At 46.6% G+C, this 20,802-nt stretch overlaps 1 protein-coding gene across 1 annotated transcript in view; it reads right to left on the bottom strand.

The window, feature by feature from the left end:
- Positions 1 to 15,854: 15,854 nt before the first annotated feature.
- The window catches only part of ABCB7 (ATP binding cassette subfamily B member 7), an 801,099-nt gene continuing 796,151 nt past the window's right edge, over positions 15,855 to 20,802 (bottom strand). Inside the window, exon 16 of the mRNA XM_085608245.1 lies at positions 15,855 to 16,852. Coding sequence (XP_085464371.1) covers positions 16,637 to 16,852 — 216 coding nt within the window. The 3' untranslated portion in view covers positions 15,855 to 16,636. The remainder of the gene's footprint in view (positions 16,853 to 20,802) is intronic.

The raw sequence follows: 20,802 nt of genomic DNA, 5'->3' as shown, positions 1-20,802 counted from the left end.
ACCCACGCTTGAGGTCTGATTGGCCCCAGTTAGCACTTTGGTTGATGTAAGGGCCTCTAGTGGTTCCCAATCAGCAGAAGAGACACAAAGCACGAGGGTGTTATCTAAGTAGTTCATCTCAAGACGATCAGGTAGTACATTATCAGAGCAGAGGTGTGTGTAAAAAGTGCAAAACTCCTGCAGTCTATCTTTCTACCTAATTAGCGCATTAACTTCTTTAGCACTCTTCTGTTACTGGATGCTTCTCATGAGGGGCAATAACAAGCAGCAAACGTGTACCCTCATCTACATTTTGGTCCTGTTTAACTTTATCCCAATCCTCGCATTATTTGGACATTAGTTGTGGAACAGTATTTTGATTTTGCAGAATGCACATTTGCGCCTGCATTGAGTGGAAAAGAAAAAAGCTTGCACGAGCTTAGAGATGCTGACAATGGAGCGCCGTGTTTCTGCAGATCTGGGTAGCATTCTTCTGTGTGCTTTGTCAAGGGCTCGAGCTGTGATTATTTCCAATGAGGGCTCAGTAAAAGCCCTGGTGAAAGATCAAGGCATGGAGTCCAAAAGGAATCCTGTGAGGCCAGCGTCTGGTGAAGTTCACTGTCCAAGCCTCATCCTATTTAAGGATGATGTCATAAAGGTCAGACTGCACAGATGCCTGTGGTGATGGAACCTTGGTTTGTGGTACATCACCTTGGTTTGACTATGATAAACAGAACTCCTGCAATTTTCTGTCTAGCTGAAGAAATCAGGCACTCTAAATGTAGGCCATGCAAGGAGAGCACACAGCTCTGTATTTCTCACATTTCTTTGTCTAATGGAGGTGGTTGTCAGGCAGTGCTTAATTTGTAAGTAAAAAACAAATAAATAGAAGGGCCAGGGCCCTCTTTTCGCTTGCATCGCCCATTGCCTCCGTCAGCACTGCCAATAACAGGACCAACACAACTACTAACCATCACACACCTACAAGTGTGACAATTCTGACTATTTCAGACCCCCAAAGCTATAAGAATGGCTTTGGTGGTAGGGATTAGTCATTTTTAAAGTGCATTGAATTAATAAACAATCGTTGTTATGCTAGTCTATAAATGAGACAAAGAGCACCACCATGTGGCAGACTGTCATAAGGGAAGGTGTTGACAATTAAGTGCCAGTGCCGAGCACCTGAAACCACCGGCTCAAATTAAGTAGTGTTGTCAGGTAATATAACTTGAGAATTGCCTTCTGACATAGGATTGTTTATTTTTTTCTGTGATGTCCTTTTGCAAGGTTATTTTTCAGTATAAGTACTGTGTGTTCTGCGAAAAATTCCATGTACAAAATTGTTGCCGGAAAGGGTTGTACAAAGAAAAGGTTTACATTCATGCAAGACTCTCCTGTGTAGGGAGTGTCATCAGAAGCTAAGTATTTGTAGGACCACGGCGTTGCTCATTCAAAATATACATTTAATGTATTGATGTTGCAAGGGAGCCCACCTATATTCTCTGATATTAGGAATATATGTTTAGGCTTTAGAGTGAGTGTTGTCTTATTTTTGTTCAGATTCATAAATGTTGTGTTGAAATTGTTATTGTTACATTGATGTGGTGGGTTTTATGGTCAAGTTTGTTGTATGTTTGAGTGATGCAAATTAGAATGGCATTCGATTTCCGTTTGGTGTATGGAGATGTGTATGTGGAATTTATTCTGAAATGTGTGAGGTGTGTGTGAATATTGTACAAGTTTTTAGTCAGGACGTTTGTCCTAGGGAAATACCTTGTGAGAATCGGGTTCCATGTGAGTTTTTGTAAACACTCTCCATCGATATATCTGGCTCAGCGATTGTGTGTGCAGACATGTGGGGAACAGGGAACCCATATGCTGAATGAGGTCGCAGTGTTCTCCTTCTGTGGCTACTTTTACTTTGTTTCTCTGTGTACAGCATGTTTGTAGGTGTGCACCTCATGTCTGAGGTAGCTTGCGGGTCTTGGGCTGTTGAAAGGGTTGTGATTACCAAATGTTTGTTGGCATGTGGTTTATGGTTTGACATGAAGTTGGGGAGCCTCGTTTTTATTGAAACTTTGCTAGGCTTTACTCGAACTGCTCTGGAATGTAATGTGACTGCTTTATTATTCCTGTGGTGTGTGTGGTTGTGAAAAAGTGTGAATATTTGTTGCTGGGTAACTAGCAAGGGAGTAGCCAGAAAATTAATATACCCCGCCCAACTTTGGACCAAAGCTCTTATGGCAACAAACAGGCAAAGAGAGTCATCGCAACCCTCCTCAAAAGAGCTGGTTTATCTCTTGCATCCAAGTTTCTATTCCTTCACCCTTCCACTCACCTGCTACAATCCACCATTTCATTTTTAGTTCGAGCCTGTGTCAGCCCCCATGCGCTGCTCTGGCAATCTGCTGTAGTAGAGTATCGGAGAGAAGCCCCACTCACTCTCCGCCCATATTTGTCTTTGGCTTCTGTCTTTATCCTTCATAAATGCAGGCTTCTGATTCAGTAATCGGTTTGCTAGTCCATTCTTGGTACTGCTTTTTCTTCATTTTTAACCTCCCATGGCAACTAGCCCCTTTACTTCTGTTGTTAGATGGTACATGTTTATTAGTCTGTAAGCACTATTTTCTTTTTTCCCCATTGGTCTGCCGCCACAAGAGGAAACATGAGCAGTTCCCCCATGTGCACGCATGCCAGCCATGCCGATCCTGCCCCTCCTCCAACACCCAGAGGTAGGGCTTGGTGCTCGGGAATATGGGGCCGACCTCAATGCTGCTGCCACAAACAGAAAACCAAGCAGGCTGCCCCATGCATGCGCACACAGGCAATCTAGGAAGCAACCGGCAAGGAGGTGAGCCTTTCGGCTTAGGAAGTACCAAAGCCACCGCCACAAGCGGAAACGTGAGCGGCTGCCCCCAACCGCACACATGCCAACCCTGCTCCACCCAGACAACCAGAGCTGGAGCTTGGTGCTCGGGAATGTTGCTGAGATCACCGCAGTTTTGGGAGGGTGTGGGGGGACGGGTTGTTCGCACCGCCACTGGAACACTAGTGGCTGCCCACTAGACGCGGCTGCCCCTGACGCATTTGACTATGTCAGCTCCCATAACAATCACACTGGACTGCAGCTTCGTGAAATCCACTGCTGCCGCCCTCCATGTGACCGCGGACACCCTGTGGCACATCTGAACTGAGGTAACCATTTGTTTGGTATTGGGTGTGGATGCCCAGAGAGGTGTGGGTGTAATTCAGTGCGGTTGATCCTGGGGAGGGGGGAAGGGGGAGAATGTCTGAGGTTGTGGTTTGGAGTTGGTTGATATTATACGAAGCACCGGGTGTGTTCTTGCCCCGCACCCCTTTCCATATGCTGACATCCCCACTGTCAGACTGGCAGCGCACCCGACATTCTGAATTTAACTGCAACGTAGGTGACAATTGCTCACGAGAATAGTACAGTACTGATTTTTCAGGTGCGTGTGCACAGTGCTTTGGTGCACACATTGTAAGTCCAACTGTCAGTGTCTGTCACAAACTTTCAAAAGTCAACCAAAGTGTTTCCTAAAGAAAATATTCGGGAACTACTACCCACTCACCAAGGATATGAGTTTCCATTCTCTTTCTTGATGAACTTCTGCCAAGATTAAATAAAATACGAATGACCGCCACTGTAAAACGTACATTTTCCCACGAATAGCGTGTGGGGCGGGGCCAATCCCAGAAGATTCCAAGTAGGATGCAAGATGTCTGCCTCCATTGGTGCTGAAAAAGCAGTCACCATTCCACGATGGCCGCACACTTGCATCTCTCCTTTCACAAACGACTTCTGGAAGAGATGGAGCGGCCTGGAAGAGATCCCATTCCAATGTGTCTGCCAAGGTCCATGCATCCCAGAAGTACTGCCGTTCTGCGGCTCCCAAGGAAGGCAAGGGCTCCTCCAGGTTTCCACTGTTGCATGCTCCTTGGCCAGGAAACCTGAATGTTAGTGGTTTGCTTGGTTAACAGCAATACTTTTCACTCTGAAGTCTTTCCTAAACTGATATCTCACAGTGGTAGAAGTCCAACCTATTATGACACTGCCTCCTTAGCAAAAAGATTGGACGACCATAGGAGGACTATCACTCAATGGCTTTAATCTGTTCATGGATCAAGAGAGGACAGACTACCTGCTTACATGTGACCTCCCCCCCCCCCCCCCCCCAAGACCAATGCGGCTGTAGATCTTTCACCCTTGCCCGCACATCTCCTGTGGGCAGTTCCTCCCCACATCTCCTACAACCTCACTAACTTTGCTGTGTCTCCATGCAGATTAACCTCAGCGTCCCACGGATTTGTGTGTGATTTTGTGTGATTTTTTCAGTCCAGGGTCCCACAATTGGGTTGTAACCTCAATGCAAGGTGACTGCTTTGAACTTCCCAGAAGTGCACCCTTGAGTTGGACAACTGAGACAGTTAAACTGCTAAACTCTCACCTCACCAATGACAACTACAACTTGTCACCACACCCTCTAGTGACAGAACTGGACAACCTAGTTAGACTATTGATAAGTTCTTGACATTTCCGGATTGTTTATTTAGCAGAGACGTTTCTCCGATTTTTGGTTTAGGCTATGACTCGGTACTTGTACATTTATGAGCTTTGTACACGCACAGGGCACTTTGCTCTTAAAAAGGTGCCAGAGGCTCTTACGTGGACCTTCAGTAACATATTCCACGTTTGTTAAATGTGCGCTGGTTCGATCAAAATGGGGCAGTCTTTTGTTTGTGTGGGGCTGTGGCCCCATGCAAATCAGTGGATCTTTTGCACCAAGTGAAGTATTATAGATGCAGGCACAAAGGGAAAGAGTCTGTCAGGGGGCGTACTGCTTTTGTGCTTAGAAAAGAAGCAGAAATAGCAATTTACCCCCCCCCCCATGCCCCATTCCCAAGAACACATTTTTCATTTGGGGAATAGAGATACTAGGAACACCTCAGGTATCTGCCTGCAGGAGTGTGCCAGTACTCAATGCACCCGCCTGCAGGGTGATCCCTGCCCCCATTTGCAGGCCTGTTGTTGCCTGCACAAAGAAAGGCAGACAGGCAGACTCAAACAGCTGCTCATTCCACCACTAATGGGCTGTTCCCAGTGCAGGCACAGGTTGGTGCCTGCGCTGTACACAGCCCATTCGTTGTGAAACCGGGCACTGTCTCGGGTGCACCAGGTGCAGACTTGAATATGCACCAGGAAGCAGAGTGCGACAGTGCACCATATCCATAATATGGACCTCAGACTAACTTCAGGGGCAATGTCTCGTCCTGAGGCGTGGTTGAAGGAGCTACTCATCAACAAAATACTTCATTTCAGATGCACATGGACCACTCTTATGGAAATGCTGTGAGGATTTATTTTCTTAACTCTTGAACTGTTCCCAGATGTGACTGTTACCAGCCACTATGGCTGGCAGCACATACTTGTATATTAGGCAGGGCAGGCTACTCAGCAACGACACGTATTGCAATTACTATGATGACATCACAGGATTGTTTTGGTCCTCATTGAAAAAGTGACACATTTGTGGAAACATCCATCAGAGGAAGTCCCTTACCCCTGTAGCAAGACTACTGGTGGATACACTCTTCTCACAACATCCTCAGCGCCCTCCCACTTCCCCTGGTGGCAAGAGAAATAAGAACCCCTGGTATGCAAACATGTTATGGGCTGTGGTTGTCACTGCCCTTGCTCACTTGGTTCCTCCCCACATGCCTCGATGGGACGTGTTGATAAGAGAAGTAGGGGCAGGAGCTTCAAGGCACCACCGGCGTGGCATTGGAGAGCTGTTGCTGGGGAAAAAACTTGCCTGGACCAGTCTGAAGCCTGGTAGGATCATTCTTCAGGTGAGGAATCTGCAGGCAGGTGTATCCATCAAAATCAAACTTCTGATTCAGCGGTCTACATTTTTGATGTGCTCCTTCGCAGGTTGACTTACATACACGCAATTCTCTCCTCCTTTAGAAAATAATCAGTGATAACCTTGTGCACCACTGAGAAGAAGGCCCATGCTTTAGGAGCCCCTTCTAGCAATGGTAACTCGAGGCAATTCAACAGGCGCAAGGGAGGTTATCGGCCAACGAGAAAAGAGCTGCACTATACACTGCCAAAGGGCAAGTTGTTCAAGAAAGCCAATCCAAACAAGAACTAAAAACAGAAAAGCTCTTTACTTGCAATCTCTCCGTTCTAGTCAGTAAATACTCATATCGTGGCAGGGCCTGCAGAGAGGACTCGTGCACAGAGACAGTAGGAACAAATGGCACGTGGGAAGAACATCTGGACATGTTCAGGGCTCTTTTGTTCTTCCGCCTCTGACAATCAGGGGGCATATGCGATGCCTCAATGGGCAATCTGGCACAAGCCATAAACGAGGATGGCCTAAAGAAATGCGCTGCATTGCCTTGGTGAAGATCTAGAAGATACACTTCTGTCCATTACTGGGATGAGTGAAAGTAAGAATAAAAGGATTTTCTTGGTCTCCGACTCATACTGGTTGAGCCATCACAAGTGTTTGTTTGAGTAGCATCTTCTTAGGCAGCAAGAAAATAAATAAAACGTGCAATAAAGGCGTTTCAACCAGGTTTGGATTGGGATTAAAAATTGGCCCAGGCACGCTAATAAAAAGTGGCCCACATTTGCATATTCACTTTCAGCAAAACACTGCTTCAGCGAAGTTTTATAAACACCTGAAAACAAGTGACGATACTTCTGCTCAGACCCCCGCACAATCTGCATACATTAATTGGTCGGCCCAGCGAGAGAAAGGGAGTGACATCTCTGCCCATTGAGGCCACTCAGGCACCTACTGGGCCTCTGGCGACATCTGAACACACCAGACAGCTCAAATCGGCACACAGGCTGCAAAAAAGGCAGCCCACAGCTGGAACGTGTACACCGGCCCCTCGGCCATTGCCTGAGTGCCCGCCTTACCAGTCCGACCCTGGTTTCAACCCATAATGGCCAGGAAAGAAACTTGACATGCGCTTTGTGGTCCCTGCTAAAATCAGTTTCTGAATGTTGTCTTTCTTCAGCGTGTTGTAAAAGGTCCCCGTTATGTTTCTGTCTGAGGCTAGCAATACTAACAACTTTGAGCAAAGGCTTTAAAACCAGATGGAACTTTTCCTAGATTTGATGACATGTTGCAGCTTGCGTACAAATTACCCTCAGCATGGGTGATCTTGAGTGATCGAACTTCACAGGATCCAGTGGTTACTGCTGGTACCAATGGGCACCACATAATAAGGGCTTTTGTTCATGTTAGAAGGAATTAATTACCTTCCCCTTAAGGAGGGCAAAACCCAAAAAGCCTGATCCAACCTAGGACATCTTTGTGTGGAGGGTGGCTGCACTAATTAAGAGGGTCGGAAGCTGCAAGAGTGACGTCAGTCCAGATTAGACCCGCATGCCCCTCCCCTCCCCAAAACACACGTCACACCTAGATGTACAAAGGGGAGCACGGAAGAGGGCAAAGGTGATGGGCTTGCTCTTCCAATAACAAGCAGCGTTAAAAGCTGTGATGCATTGTGTACATCGTCCAATCGCAGGCCGTATTTGATTAACCAAGCCATGTTGGCGTCGTGCAGGAAATTACTTATTCAGGGAAGATAACGAGCCTTTTAAAAGGCTTTTCTGCACCTTGCTAATTGTTTACTTCCATCAATGGTCCATCATTTTCATTTTATGACCCACTCCCATTAGGCCCGATTTAAAAGCCCTCGTGCTGCATTCTTTGACAACAAAACCATCTGGTGAAATTTATCTGGTGACCAATTAGAACCATCCCAATTAAAACGTAGAATTTGATGGAAGACAAGAACTGCCAGTCCTGTTTGGTCTGTCCGTGCTCGTGCTCCCTGTAGCCGGGCTGCTTTGGCACTGGCGGCGCCCCCTGTGACCATTTTTGTTGATACACAACCCCATCCGACCTCCCCCTCAAAACGGCCCAATTTGCGAACAGGGGCCACTTTTTCAGCTCTCCAATTCATTAATTGGGGCCTCTTTTATTTTGGTGCCGGGGCCTATTTTCTGTCTCCGCGCGACTCTGCCCACAAGGATGGACAGACTCCAAAAGAGTGGCATTTGGAGTCATGTATGTGTTTTTTTCTCTTTGCAACTCCTATTTCCTTTTTAATTTCTTTCCTCTTCTACCTCCATTTACGAAAATGTATTGACTTTGAAGTGTTTTATTTCGAATAACGCATGAAATTATTGCCTGCTAGCTGATTTAAAAATTATATACATAGCCTATAAAGAAATAGGTTACGAATACTTAAAATGTGAATACCTTCAAGGTTAAATAGTTAGAAAATAATGTACTTGGTCACAAAAACACCTAACTGCAAAGCCGAATCACAGAAAAAATACACAACATTGAGGTATTAAAATCAGCTGTGGAACTAAACAAACTTCTTTCCTTTCATTCCCTGTTTCAGTACCTTACTAAGTTGTTGGGGGCTTTTCGCTGCATTTTAGCTTGTGCTCTCATAATACTGTAGGATGCCGACTACATATAAAGAAATAGTAATCTAAAGGGGGGCTTTAGCTGTTGCATAGCAGGTAGCTGATATCTGCACTCTACTCGACAGAGGAGAATCAGCCGCCCAGATCCTATCTGACCTCTGTACAGCTTTCGGCACAGTCTCTCCCCACACACTCATTCATCGACTATGCCAGATTGGAATCACAGACAAAGCGCTCAGATGGATGGACATCCTTTCTTATGGGGCACTCAGGGAGTTCGCCTCCCTCCCTTCACCTCGCAAGCCAAGCTCACCATTTGCATTGTCCCCCTAGGCTCATCCCTCAGCCCAACCCTCAACGTCTATAGGACACCGCTCACAGACATCGTTAGATCGCACAACATCAACATCATCTCCTATGCTGACGCAACTCGGCTCGTCTTCTCGCTCTAAGTGGACCCCATCGCAGTGAAGACCAACTTCCACAGCTGCATAAAGGACATCTCAGCCTGGATGAAGGATAACTGCCTAAAGCTCAACATGGACAAAACTGTTTTAGTTCTAATCTACAGCAGACACTCCACCCTCTCGAACGACTCCTGGTGGTCGTCAGAACTCAGACCCACCACCACGCCGAAAGACCATGTCGTAACCTCAGCATCATCCTCGACAGTGAACTCTCCATGAAACGTCAGGTCAACGCCATCTCCTCAGCCTCCTTTCACGCGCTCCGCAAAGTTTAAGAGGCTCCCCATCAGCACCATGAAGACGGTGATGCGGCCCGTAACACCAGCTGACTGGACTATGGCTATGCACTCTATGCAAGCACCACCACCGAACTAATGCAAAGACTCCAGACGATCCAAAATGCAACCACCAGACTGATCCTCAACTTACCCAAGAGAACCCACATCACCCAGCACCAATAGGACCTCCACTTGCTCCTGGTTCAGAAGAGATGCCAATTCAAGCTCCTGACCAGAGTCTACAAATCCCTTCAATACCAAGGGATCACCTTCATGAACCACTGCCTGCATTTCCACCGACCTCCAAGGATCCTCCGCTCACCTTGCCCAGATACCTCTCATATGCCGCTGCTACTCCAAAGGATGCTCATTCTCTCATCTTGCCGCAAAAGGTTTAAACACCCTTCCCTTCCACCTCCACACCGCATCCTCGTTGATCCACTTCAGGAAGGAGCTCAAGGCCTGACTCTTTGACTAATACCAACAGCAAGCGCCTGGATACGGTCTAGGGTGACAAGCTGCGCTATACAAATACGAATTGATTGATTGACATACCACTGAAATATTTGGTTTCGTTACACTACAAGTACATTTTATATTTTTTTAGTTCACTTGCTGGTACTTTCCCAATTTGTAAAATACTCGGATCAGAAAAATAAAATCATGCATTATAAAATAAACATCTTAAAATTAAAAGCTTTCTTTATGTGCTTATGGCTGAATAACCATACTTATGGCAATTTCAGGAATGCAGCAGCCATTTCAAAACACAATGGCTACTCTAATGGACTGCAGTTTGAAACATTGTTTAGAGGCCGAAACACGTTACATTTACCCACAAGGGCCTTCCTTACTTTTACAACCTGCGAGCACGGTGGAAATCACTAATCTACATATTCAGCCTGCTGCTGCGAGAAGTGAGGTGTCTAAAGATGCTGGGCCCAGCAGCATGGCTCCCACTGCTCAGGTAAGCACCCCAGTGCATTAAAACTTTGCTGTCTATAGCGGCATATTCTGCAAGCGAGACATACTAATGGGGGCGATGTGCCTCTAATGAGTCTCTTCTCAGCATCCATTCAGGATAATTATTATTGACAGTCTCAGAGGCAATGAAAATGTAGCATTTTTGGTACTGTATGTCTGTCCGAGTCAAAAGACTACTAAGAATTGGAGAGAATGTGTGAAAGTTGCTGCCATGCCAGTTCACCCAGAGGTCTGAAGGCAGGCAATGTGGGTGGGGAGTGTACTCTTTTGAAGAGTAACAGAGGGCACTCTAAATGAAGAATGTCTGTTCATCTGCTCTGGTGAGTTTGCATTTGTCATCCATGCCCAGGATCATTTTGTAAGAACATCTGATTAGTTAGATACAGCAACAAGCAATCTTTCAGGCTTTCTGGAACTACTGAAAGGAGGATGTATGAACCTGTTCTCTACACAAGACCTGCTCTAACGAATGGAAGGTGCCCTTTCTGCACTGAGGACATTATGCTTCCTAGATTCTGTGTAGGAAGCTGGGGTTTTGTTGCAGGTACACCCCCTACACATTTTTTGCCTAGTATTTGACGCAACTTTGTAGCGCACTGGGTTCCTGCTAACCAGGTCCTCAGTGCCAGTGTTCTTTCCCAAAAACTGTGCAATTGTTTACCACAATTGGCAATACCTTTAGCACTCTCTGCAAGTCCCTAATAAATGGTTCCCCTGGTACCTAGGGTCCGAGGTACTAAAAAGGGTACCTAGCGGCTGCAGCACGAATTGTGTCACCCTAAGGGACCGCTCACCAAACACATGCAAGGCTGCCGTTGCAGGCTGTGTGTCTTGGTCCAGAAAAAAGTGAAAACACCCCATGACACATCCCTGTGTGCCATGTCCCCTAACACATCATGTAATATTTGTAAGTCACCCCTACAGCAGATACAGCCCCAAGGCAGGGTGCCTTGGATTACACGCAAGGGCATATCTGAAAAGCCACTTTAAAACGTGCTGGACACTGGTGAAAAAGAGTTCCCCAGCCACATGATGGCTTAACTTAAAAGAGGGATATCTGGTATCAAACATCTCGTATTAATAAACCCACACTGATGCTAGTGTCGGATTTAGTAATACCTGCACACAGAGGGCACCTTAGAGGTACCCCCTGACAACTTACCAGCCCCTGGTGTTGACTCGCTGGCTTTCATCAGCCTGCCACCTGAGACGAATGTCTGATCCCCAAGGATGAGCGCAGTTGCTCTCGGGAGGCTAGGAACCCGGCCTGCTTGGCCAGGGGGTGTTTTCACCTCATCTCACAGGATGACCTGCAGATTAACATTCCAAGGCTGGTGAGCTTCAAAGCACCTACTGCCCTTGGTATGTAAATCTGATTTCTCTCACATCAGAAGAAGCTGACCCCCTTTGTCCCGAGCCGTTTGGCACCTGGACAGGCAGGAAAATGATCTAGTCAGAAAGGCATACACACCCTCAGGCTAATAGCACCCCTAAAGTGGGCTACTTGAAGTTGAGGCGACTTTTCAAAGTTAGCTATATGGGTGATAGCATATTCAGGAATTCTGGGACACGATTATGACCACCTCCCCCAGGAAGTGGTCATATAGGGAGCATGTTGACCGCAAGGGTAGGTAGCCCACTGGCTTTTACCCTCCACTCCGCTAACTCCTCTAGAATCTGTATTTAGGGGAACCCTGGCACCAGAGAATCAGATCTGGCTGACCAGAAGAAGAAGGGCTAAAGAGCCGCGAACGCAAGAACTGCAGAAGAAGCAACCAACTTGGCACCAGTCCTGCCAGCCTGTTCGCCTATTCTCCACAATTGCGCCAAAGTCGTCGCGCCCTGCAAGCTGCTAATTCTCCAAACCCTGGGAGGACTGCCAGCACTTCCCCAAAGACTCAGGAACTCCTGTGGAACAGCGGAGCTGTTTGCCTGCATCTTGCATGTACCAATTCTGAGCTGTGAGGCTTCAAGACAGCGAAAACCGAACACCGGAAGGCATCACTGCACCCGAGCTGCCTTTCCAGAGCTGAAGTGGGCCAACTGTGCCAATGTGGTCCTGAGATCTTGACTATCTAAGAAAGAGGACACTGAAGAGCTGCGAAAGCAGAAGACTGAAAAAGGGCAACTGACTTAGCCCCAGCCTGTCTGCTGCTCCCTGTTGAAACTGTGCCAAAGACATCTCGTTCTTCAGCTGTTGTGCCTCCAAAGCCTGGGGGGACTGCCTGCCTTCAATAAAGACTTGAGAACTCCTGTGGAGCTGCTTCCCTGCATCCTGCAAGCACCCCAAAGAAGACTGAGTGCTCTGGACCACATGAACCTGACACTGCAAGGCACCACTCCACCTGGGCTTCCCAGCCCGTGCTGAGGTTGGCTAACGGTGCCAGCGTGGTCCGCCGGCCCCCCAGAGATACAGCCTACCTTGGACTTGCTCACTGTTGACTTCCCACTTTACAACTACCAGCAATTCTTACAAGAGGAACAGCTGAGAGTAATAACTTCTTAATAGTACAAGAATCATATAAATGGTAAAGCAACCATAAATGCAATAGTGGGTACCGGTAAAGCAACAATAAGTGTAATATTCCCCCCTAGAGCCCTCCTTAGGGGATGGAGAAAAGTAGTGTTGATACCAGGTAATCAACCGCATATAGATGGGGTCTAATTTGATTCATGAAATGTGCCTTCTGTATGTTTCTGTTTGTCAAATGTATGCTTTCCTGTGTTGTAGTTTTATCTATATTACCAGTAGACATATAGGTATAGATATATATTCTTGTACCATAAAGCATGTTCACCTTTTTTTTTTTTACCTCCTGGCAGCCAAAGAGTCTAAGGTAGTACACATCTAACATTATTTGGACACTGTTGCCGAAGTTGTGGGCAAATTTCAACCGAGCGAAGATGAAAAACTGCCTGGTGGAACTATTTCGCAGGATTTAGGGTCAAGGAGTATACACATATTAGTTTCAAATAAATGAGCAGAAGGAAGACATATTGAGTTGAGTGTGTTTGAAGAAAGTGTTTACCCATCACAATCCCAAATCAAGCATTGTGCTGCAGAGACATCACTCTAGAACACAGGTACTCATAGTACGGCCCGCGGGCCGGCAAGCCCGGGCTGCCACACGCTCGGGTGCGGTGACAGAGGGCGACAGACAGAGGGAGGAGGGCGACAGACAGAGGAGGGAGGGCGACAGACAGAGGAGGGAGGGCGACAGACAGAGGAGGGAGGGCGACAGACAGAGGAGGGAGGGCGACAGACAGAGGAGGGAGGGCGACAGACAGAGGAGGGAGGGCGACAGACAGAGGAGGGAGGGCGACAGACAGAGGAGGGAGGGCGACAGACAGAGGAGGGAGGGCGACAGACAGAGGAGGGAGGGCGACAGACAGAGGAGGGAGGGCGACAGACAGAGGGAGGGCGACAGACAGAGGGAGGGCGACAGACAGAGGGAGGGTGGGGGAGGGGGGAGACAGGGGGAGGGAGACAGGGGGAGACAAACAGAGGGAGGAGGGCGACAGAGGGTGACAGAGGGAGGAGGGTGACAGACAGAGGGAGGAGGGCGACAGACAGAGGGAGGAGGGCGACAGACAGAGGGAGGAGGGCGACAGACAGAGGGAGGAGGGCGACAGACAGAGGGAGGAGGGCGACAGACAGAGGAGGGAGGGCGACAGACAGAGGAGGGAGGGCGACAGACAGAGGAGGGAGGGCGACAGACAGAGGAGGGAGGGCGACAGACAGAGGAGGGAGGGCGACAGACAGAGGAGGGAGGGCGACAGACAGAGGAGGGAGGGCGACAGACAGAGGAGGGAGGGCGACAGACAGAGGAGGGAGGGCGACAGACAGAGGAGGGAGGGCGACAGACAGAGGAGGGAGGGCGACAGACAGAGGGAGGGCGACAGACAGAGGGAGGGCGACAGACAGAGGGAGGGCGACAGACAGAGGGAGGGTGGGGGAGGGGGGAGACAGGGGGAGGGAGACAGGGGGAGACAAACAGAGGGAGGAGGGCGACAGACAGAGGGAGGAGGGCGACAGACAGAGGGAGGAGGGCGACAGACAGAGGGAGGAGGGCGACAGACAGAGGGAGGAGGGCGACAGACAGAGGGAGGAGGGCGACAGACAGAGGGAGGAGGGCGACAGACAGAGGGAGGAGGGCGACAGACAGAGGGAGGAGGGCGACAGACAGAGGGAGGAGGGCGACAGACAGAGGGAGGAGGGCGACCGACAGAGGGAGGAGGGCAACAGACAGAGGGCGACAGACAGAGGGAGGAGGGCGACAGACAGAGGGAGGAGGGCAACAGAGGGAGGAGGGCGACAGAGGGAGGAGGGCGACAGAGGGAGGAGGGCGACAGAGACAGACAGAGGGAGACCGAGGCAGAGGGAGAGAGGGAGACAGACAGAGGGAGACAGACAGAGGGAGACAGATAGAGGGAGGAGGGCGACAGAGGGAGACAGACAGATAGGGACAGAGCGAGGTAGACAGACGGAGACAGACCGACAGAGGGAGGGAGACAGACGGAGACAGACAGAGGGAGGGAGACAGAGGGAGAGAAAGGGAGGGAGACGGAGAGAGAGGGAGACAAAGAGAGAGGGCCACAGAGTGAGTGAGACAGAAGGAAACAGAGGGAGACAGAGAGAGGGGGAGAGAGAGAGAGACAGAGAGAGAGAGGGAGACAGATAGAGAGACAGAGATAGAGAGACAGAGATAGAGAGACATAGAGATAGAGAGACATAAAGATAGAGAGACATAGAGATAGAGAGACATAGAGATAGAGAGACAGAGAGAGAGAGAGAGATGTGTGTATGTCGGGTCTGGTGGCTCAGTGGATGAAGGCATCCGCTGCAGGGGCCCGTGTTCAACCTCATGATCACAGGTTTTTTTTTTGCTCTAGCCCCACCCCCTCCTCCACTGACCCCGCCCCCACCGGCACGGCCCTCGACCCCAAACCACACTGTAAATTTGGCCCCCGAGAGAAAGTTTATGAGTACCCATGCTCTAGAATAAGGGCTAAAAAGGAAGTTGATATAATGGAAAATGTCGCAATCACCCAGAGGAAGCTAGCATCGAGGTAATGTTGGAGGCTACATACAAGAACGTATGCTTGTACCAAGGGGTGTGAATGGAGGAGACAAAGATGCAAGACTCCAAGTTAACATGTGAAAACAGATTGTAAAAATATCTTTTGCAAGATCTCCAAAAAGCTCTCCTCAAAAACTTCAGTCTATACTTAATTCCTGAAGCCAGTTAAATGAACTTACACATATTAAAGTTCGTAGCTACTTTCCAATTCCATCTCAGGACATATTTGGCGTTATTTTTGCAAGGAGATATTTATGGGCGGTCATGATTTTTGGTTGTCTGTTTTTAAGCCAATATTGAAAAAATAAATACATTTTTGCCGTGTCTGTTTTCTTATGCTACAGGGCGACGCGTTGAAAAACTGTTTTGTTTTGTCTCTTGGGGGAGGGAGGAGGTAACATGGGAGTAACACGGGACGAGACAAAACACTTGTGCATTTAGAGTATGTACTTGTTGGTGTCTACATGCAATACATAATTCACCTTATCAGATAGGCTGGGATAACACCAGCATGGAGAGAGATGCTTTATATAGATATTTAACTTACTAAAAGGAAGTAACTCACAGTATCAAAACACTCTTGATTTCAAAATATTTATGAACACCATGTTACTGACAAAAAATGTTTAGTCTTTGTACACAAGATAACACCAAGGAAATAACATCATAAATACATTTAATTGAGTACTGGAAATGGATCATGAAATATACATTTCTGGCTTCACTCTCACTTTATAGTACTTCCACATTTAGATTTTTCAAGTGACCACGTTAAATTTGTATAAAATGATTTAAAACCCAAAAACGTGTCTGATGGGACTCCACAATAAACTGGAGCGGTACCAATTTTACAATTTAATTAAAATAAATTTAAGAAACATCAGTTTTCTGCTAATGGAAATACTACAAAAATGCCATACAAAATAGTAATGAGCGACTAAGATAGGAAGTCAAGGGTGGCATCAACAAGAAACATTAACATGTCCAGTACCCTTGTTGACCATGCAATGCAGATGGTGGCAGTGCAGGAAAGCTGCTCACGGCCATAGCATGACATCCTTGATAGACAATTTTCAAGGTAAATCCACCACTGTGTTGAAACACTGCAGCTTGTGTGGCATGTTGATTTGTTTTTGAGTCACCAATGATTTTTTAAACAAATTATTCTGGATCAGAACGCAGTTTTGGCTACAGCCTCATCAAGAAACTCATAATTTATGTGGTTTGTCGCAACACAAAAGTAGCAGTAGACACTTCGAAGTGGTGGCCATTTCTTCCCAATGAGTTCCAGAAAAGGGGAACCAAGGTCTTATTTCAGAATTGTGCTTCAGTGCAAATGAATGTCACTGCGGAACCTGTCGGCTAGCAGGAGCAGTTTCCGCATCCCTTGACGCTGTTGATAATTTCTTCCTGTAGTTTTTTCCTCTCCTCGTCCTTGGATAACTGTTGGCTGGTACCTTTCTGTTGCTTGATATTGGTGTTCTGCATGCGGCTGCTCTGCGTGTGCCACATCTCAGAGTACAGACTGGAAGGTTTAGCGAGAAGGTCAAAGTGCTTCCCATGTTCCACCACCTTACCCTGTAGAATGCAAAAATACATCAGATGGTCAGCGAGTGCAAGTCCATCTAGGAAGAGTTGGCTTCTTGCAGACAGCTAAAACAAAATGTGTTTATCTTTATATTTGTATGATGGTCCATACAAAATAACCTGGTCAGAATTTAAATCAAATACATCAATAAAAACACACCGAAGACTCTCAGACCAAAATACCTGCCCACTCCAAAGGAGTGTAGTAAATGAAGAGGTATATTTTCATTACTTTTATGAAGCTCATAAAAGGGGGATTTGTTCTTAGATGAATTGGAAGCAATGCATTATGTACAAATAATCCGTCTGTTTAAAAGAAGTGTCTGGGAATTTTAAACTTTCTGAAGGCCACCTCATCCTTGCGCGGCTTTTAAAAGAAAAACTGCTGCGATTTATTGTTTTTGATTCATGTATGATCCAGAGTTAATTTGCTTCCTTCTGATAGCTGCTCATGAACAGGCTGGATAACAAAACGAGCTCCTGTCAATTTTATTGGTACTTATGGTAGTCAGCCCTGAACAAATCTCCTTCTAAAGAACACAGCTTAAAAAATGTTTTCATTTTTGAAAAAAACAGCCACATATTTTCTTGACCCCAGGCAGTGCGCACAAACAAGCAATGGTTTCTTGAAATATTAGAACACATGGCTCAGCCGGTAATCTGTGCATGTATAGGTGGGCAGTTGTGGTGGGCCGTAAAGCAATCGCAGAGCATGGTTTGTGCTGTTGTGAAGGACCAGACACCCCAATGACCCATCCAACACGACATGGACGTCTATTTAACAAAAATGACCATGGTAGTTGAAACTGACAGCATGCTACCTTTGGTACCACTACAGAGGTGAAAACAGACAACGCGACACCGATAACGACATATAAAGTAACATCACATGACCTATAAGCCACAGGACATCACAGGGAGTGATATTGCTCGAGTAAAAAGTAAACATACATCGCTAAGGACCAAGGTTATAGTTGTAAACAAATAAGATCACCTTGTGCATATTCATCACCTACAGCTAAAGAAACAAGAGAGGAATATTGCTGAATTGACAAAGCTCATGGAGGGTCAAATCGTTTATCCTGAAACAAATTGTGTATATGGTACAAGGATTATGAAAGTTTAAGGTGCCAATGTATATGAATATAAAAAAGCTATTATGACATGGGCTTACAATGTTAACTAAGAAAGACTGCTACATTCACATCACTCAAACTGAAGAAACCTAGTAGTGCATTTAGAAGAATGTCAGGAGCCTGCATTAATCCGTAGAAAATAAAAGTAACTGTACATCACCACCCCGAGACCTAGGGCTGCGTGGACTCCACAGCACCCCCTTATGGATGTCTTATTACCCACCCAGCAGGTGGGGGGAGGAAATCTCCAATTCGTCCCGCTTGCATTAAAACCATCCTCCGATGTCTACTAACCACCCTAAATATCTAACACTCGCTCATACAAACTTGTATGTAATTTGGAACATTTCTATTTATTATTCACATGGTGCCAGGTTTGTAGTATATCGACTCTAAAATGTCTCCTAATATGGAAGTATTATTTCCACTGGTAGGATTTATGAAATGAGGACAGACCCTAGTCACCTTGTTGTGCCTCTATTTAACCAAAGGGAGAATATTACCAGAGGCAACAAAATCCCTTGATCGCAAACTTTAAACTCTCAAGCTCGATTGTTAATGTCTTATCAATCCAGGTTCACAGAGTCGGTGGTAAACTCAAATGTATCAGCTTTTGTGGAGGACTGTAAACTCCTCGACAGCGCCCAGGTAGGTTTCCCACCATCAGACGAGAGGTACTAGAGTGGTTCTGACTGCAGCCCTAAGTGACATAAAACTGATCTCCGCCACCTTTGTGCTAGTAGATCAGAATAAATGTTATCTTCCGTCCCACCGACTTAGAGCATGATAAAGAGTTTGGCGTGAGGGATCGTTTCCCGAGAGTGGTTGGAATCCTTCCTCAAGAAACATTCCCAAGCTGCTCCAATCATGTCGCACAATAAACGCATTACATGCGCGGTACTCCATAGTTCAAGCCCTAAGCCCAACCTTAATCAACAGTTGTTATTCACGGACTAACTAACATACTTCTGTGGCCTGATATTCTTTGCATATACATGCAACACCCAGTTGAATGTTGGGTAGCGGAGGATAGTGAGTAGCATCAGCTCCACTTCAATGGCTATGGTCTATTGCTGCCTACGAGGATACCAGTTATTTCTGCTTCAACACCAACAAAATTGAGATTTTGGTTTTTGGTAATAACAGAACCTCTTGGCTCGATGCCCAGTGGCCTACTGACTTGGGCCCTCCCTCAATCCAGTTTATAAAGTAAGGAATCTGAGTTATTTTTTACAACAAGCTCCGCTTCACTGTTCATGTGAAAAAGCTTACCTCTTCTTTTTTTGTTTTACTCCTTAAAGAGCTGAGCAAAGGTCTCCACTTACTTTCTCCTTCTCAGAGAGGCTCATCGTTCAGTTAACCATCAGGTTAAGGGTGGGCGAGTTGCAGTCCTTTCTTTTGTGGATGCTTCATTATTCCATTTGAAGACTACAGCTCATCCAGAACTGTGGCCCGACTTATTATGGGCCTCAGCTGCAGGTCTCACAGTTTGTTGTATCTTGTCACCTCCAATGGCTCCTGGTAAAAGGCGTTCTATAGTTAAATCACTGTGCAAGGCCCATCAGGCCTTCTACAACCAAGGCCCCTATCTTCATTTGATGGCTTCTTAAGCCTCATGTACCTTAGGTCGCTCTTGGATATTCCTCCACTTGCTTTACTGCTACTCAACAAGGCCTATATGGTTGGCCGAGCTTTCTCCTCTCTGTTTCTGAAAGCCTAGAACAAACGTTACTGATGAGCAACCGACTGCCATATTTTTTATATTGGAACCTGTTCAAAGCAATTTTCTAGCAGTGCACGCTAAGCAATAAAAAGTGTATACAGAATATGTACTCTAAACATACCGCTGTGAACTGTTGACTGATGTGGGAGAATGTATGGATGATCTTCATCACCCTAAAATAATGTTTTCAAGAAAAGCTACACTCTTGCAGTTTGGGAGAGCTCAAAGGAAGCTGAAGGAAAGAGTGTCTGAGGAGATGGGTGATCAAACCATAAACTGATACCCACATACCTGCATACATATATGAGATCTATGTATTCAACAATAAATGATGATTTCCAACTAGTTTCCAAGAGGGATCCTCAATCATTAGACCTGTGAATGGATTTAGCGGTTTACTGTTACGTGTAATGCTTTGTTGCCATCAATAAACTCACACTGCCAACACATTCATGCCCTATGAACCGTGAGAGTCCATATTATTATTTGAAATTTTGGATAGACAGAGGGATCACTGACCCCCAAGAATTCACTGGAGTTTGGTGGGAAGGAGACTATGAGGAACAAATTTAATCCCCTACCGAATACACTGAACCAACTGGGGTGTGCAAAATGAGGCGTCTGATGGCTCGAATGACAAATGTATCTATCTCCTGCAGGGATCTGTCTATCTTTATCCTCATGGTCACCAAGTCAAATACCAATGGTCCACACAGCCTGTCCTCCATCGAAGGTTGATAAAATGAGTATCACGGAGTTGAACACCAACAAACACCTGCTATGTGGCACTAAGAACCCGTCGTGGGTGAACATGTGTTGTGTTATTATTTTTTATAAAGCAAACACAAGGAGATTATGGCCGGAGCGCTGAAACTTTTCAGACGCTCACCCCCAGTCACAGATTTGAGCTGAATCCATCATCGTTCTTTAGCTCACTTCACCACCCCAGTTCAGACCCAGCCATATGCAAATCAGTCTTGACCCTGTGCCTCATGGGAATAGTCCAGACCGAACTGCCAAGTCAGGTCTTCCTTGGACTGGAAACAAGCATTCGGGGAATCACCCCTCATCAGCCAGGCTAG

Source organism: Triturus cristatus, chromosome 5_2 (genome assembly GCF_964204655.1).
Source record: "Triturus cristatus chromosome 5_2, aTriCri1.1, whole genome shotgun sequence".
NCBI lineage: Eukaryota > Metazoa > Chordata > Amphibia > Caudata > Salamandridae > Triturus > Triturus cristatus.
Note: the sequence above shows the minus strand (reverse complement) of the source record. Positions and strands in the feature narration are given on the sequence as shown.